The following is a 1,212-nucleotide window of genomic DNA, read 5'->3' as shown; positions in this document are numbered from 1 at the left end:
AATCGTCATTGTTCGCACATTCCGCCATTTAAAAAAATTTATTTATTTATTTATTATAAACATACTCCTGTGTGGTCACTCTAAGATTAACAGTTTAAATCTCAAATGTTGCACATTTTGTTGTAGTTAATAAACACAAAAGCGCCAGATGATAGAATAGGCAGAGTAAAAAAAAAAAAGAAACAACAAATATTGAGGGTGTGATATTCCCCAAAACACATGTATTACAAGGATTTACTACTGTTTAATAAGAATTGAGGGCATTTACCCTAAAAGGCACATATTTGCTCACCGCAATATAAGATTTCACACACCATTTTATAAGTATTGAAGGTATTTATCGTGATATACCTGTATTGCCACGACATAAATTTTGTATACTATTTAACCCCTTCACTGTCTAGGCCGATGCTGTTTCGGGCTATTTAATGAGGTTATAAAGCAACTCTGGCAGTGAAAAGATTAATACGTATTCAAGGCATCTGTGAGGAATCGTGGTAAAATCAGACACTCGTCAAAACAACGGAATCGAAGAAAACGGCTTTTTTCTTCCAGTTCGTTAATTTTTCATTGAAATTTTATTTTTTGGCTCAGCACCTTTTATGTTCAATTAAAGATAGATTACTGTGTGGATTTTACTGAAAACTTTGATTAAAGGTACAAAAACTGTAAATTTACAGTTTCCAAGGACTCTTAAGCTTTGGAAGTCACAAAAACTTTGGAGGTCATTTTTCTTGTTCTTGCTAATTTTACCCCTGAAACCAGGCGACCCTCACCTCGTTCAATCGCAAATATCTCGACTTCTACGGAAGACAGACTGGTAATTTTTTCATGGAAAGCGAGGCAAATGTACAAACTTTAATAAGCTGATACCAATAACTCCATATGCCCAAACATTTGCGAGGACCTAATTACACAACGTCGTGACACATTTAGCCCCGAAATACAGGCGTCACTCACCACGTATCCGTACACGTTGGCTTCAGGCTGTGTGATGTGGACCCCTCTCCACCACACCTCCACAGCATGGCCTCCAGCAGAGGACACTCGGACATCTTCGGGGTATTTGAATGCGGCTGGACGGGTGGGAGCGGGGAAAGTGGTGGAGGGGAGGGAGGGATGGAGGAGAAGGGGTGGGGAAGAAGGGATGGGAGTGTGGGGAAGAAGGAGTGGGAAGGTGGAGAAGTGGTGGGAGGGAGGAAGGAGAAAGGG

At 40.4% G+C, this 1,212-nt stretch overlaps 1 protein-coding gene across 1 annotated transcript in view; it reads right to left on the bottom strand.

Moving 5' to 3' along the window:
- LOC101858638 (contactin) overlaps nucleotides 1-1,212 on the bottom strand; it is a gene marked incomplete in the record, with an annotated part of 71,633 nt that overhangs the window by 10,409 nt on the left and 60,012 nt on the right. The window contains 1 exon segment of the mRNA XM_035970500.1: nucleotides 961-1,076. Within this exon segment, the coding sequence (XP_035826393.1) occupies nucleotides 961-1,076 (116 nt within the window).

The sequence above is a fragment of the Aplysia californica genome, unplaced genomic scaffold, assembly GCF_000002075.1.
Source record: "Aplysia californica isolate F4 #8 unplaced genomic scaffold, AplCal3.0 scaffold00275, whole genome shotgun sequence".
NCBI classification, from domain to species: Eukaryota; Metazoa; Mollusca; class Gastropoda; order Aplysiida; family Aplysiidae; genus Aplysia; species Aplysia californica.
This window is presented reverse-complemented; position numbering and strand designations above follow the sequence as displayed.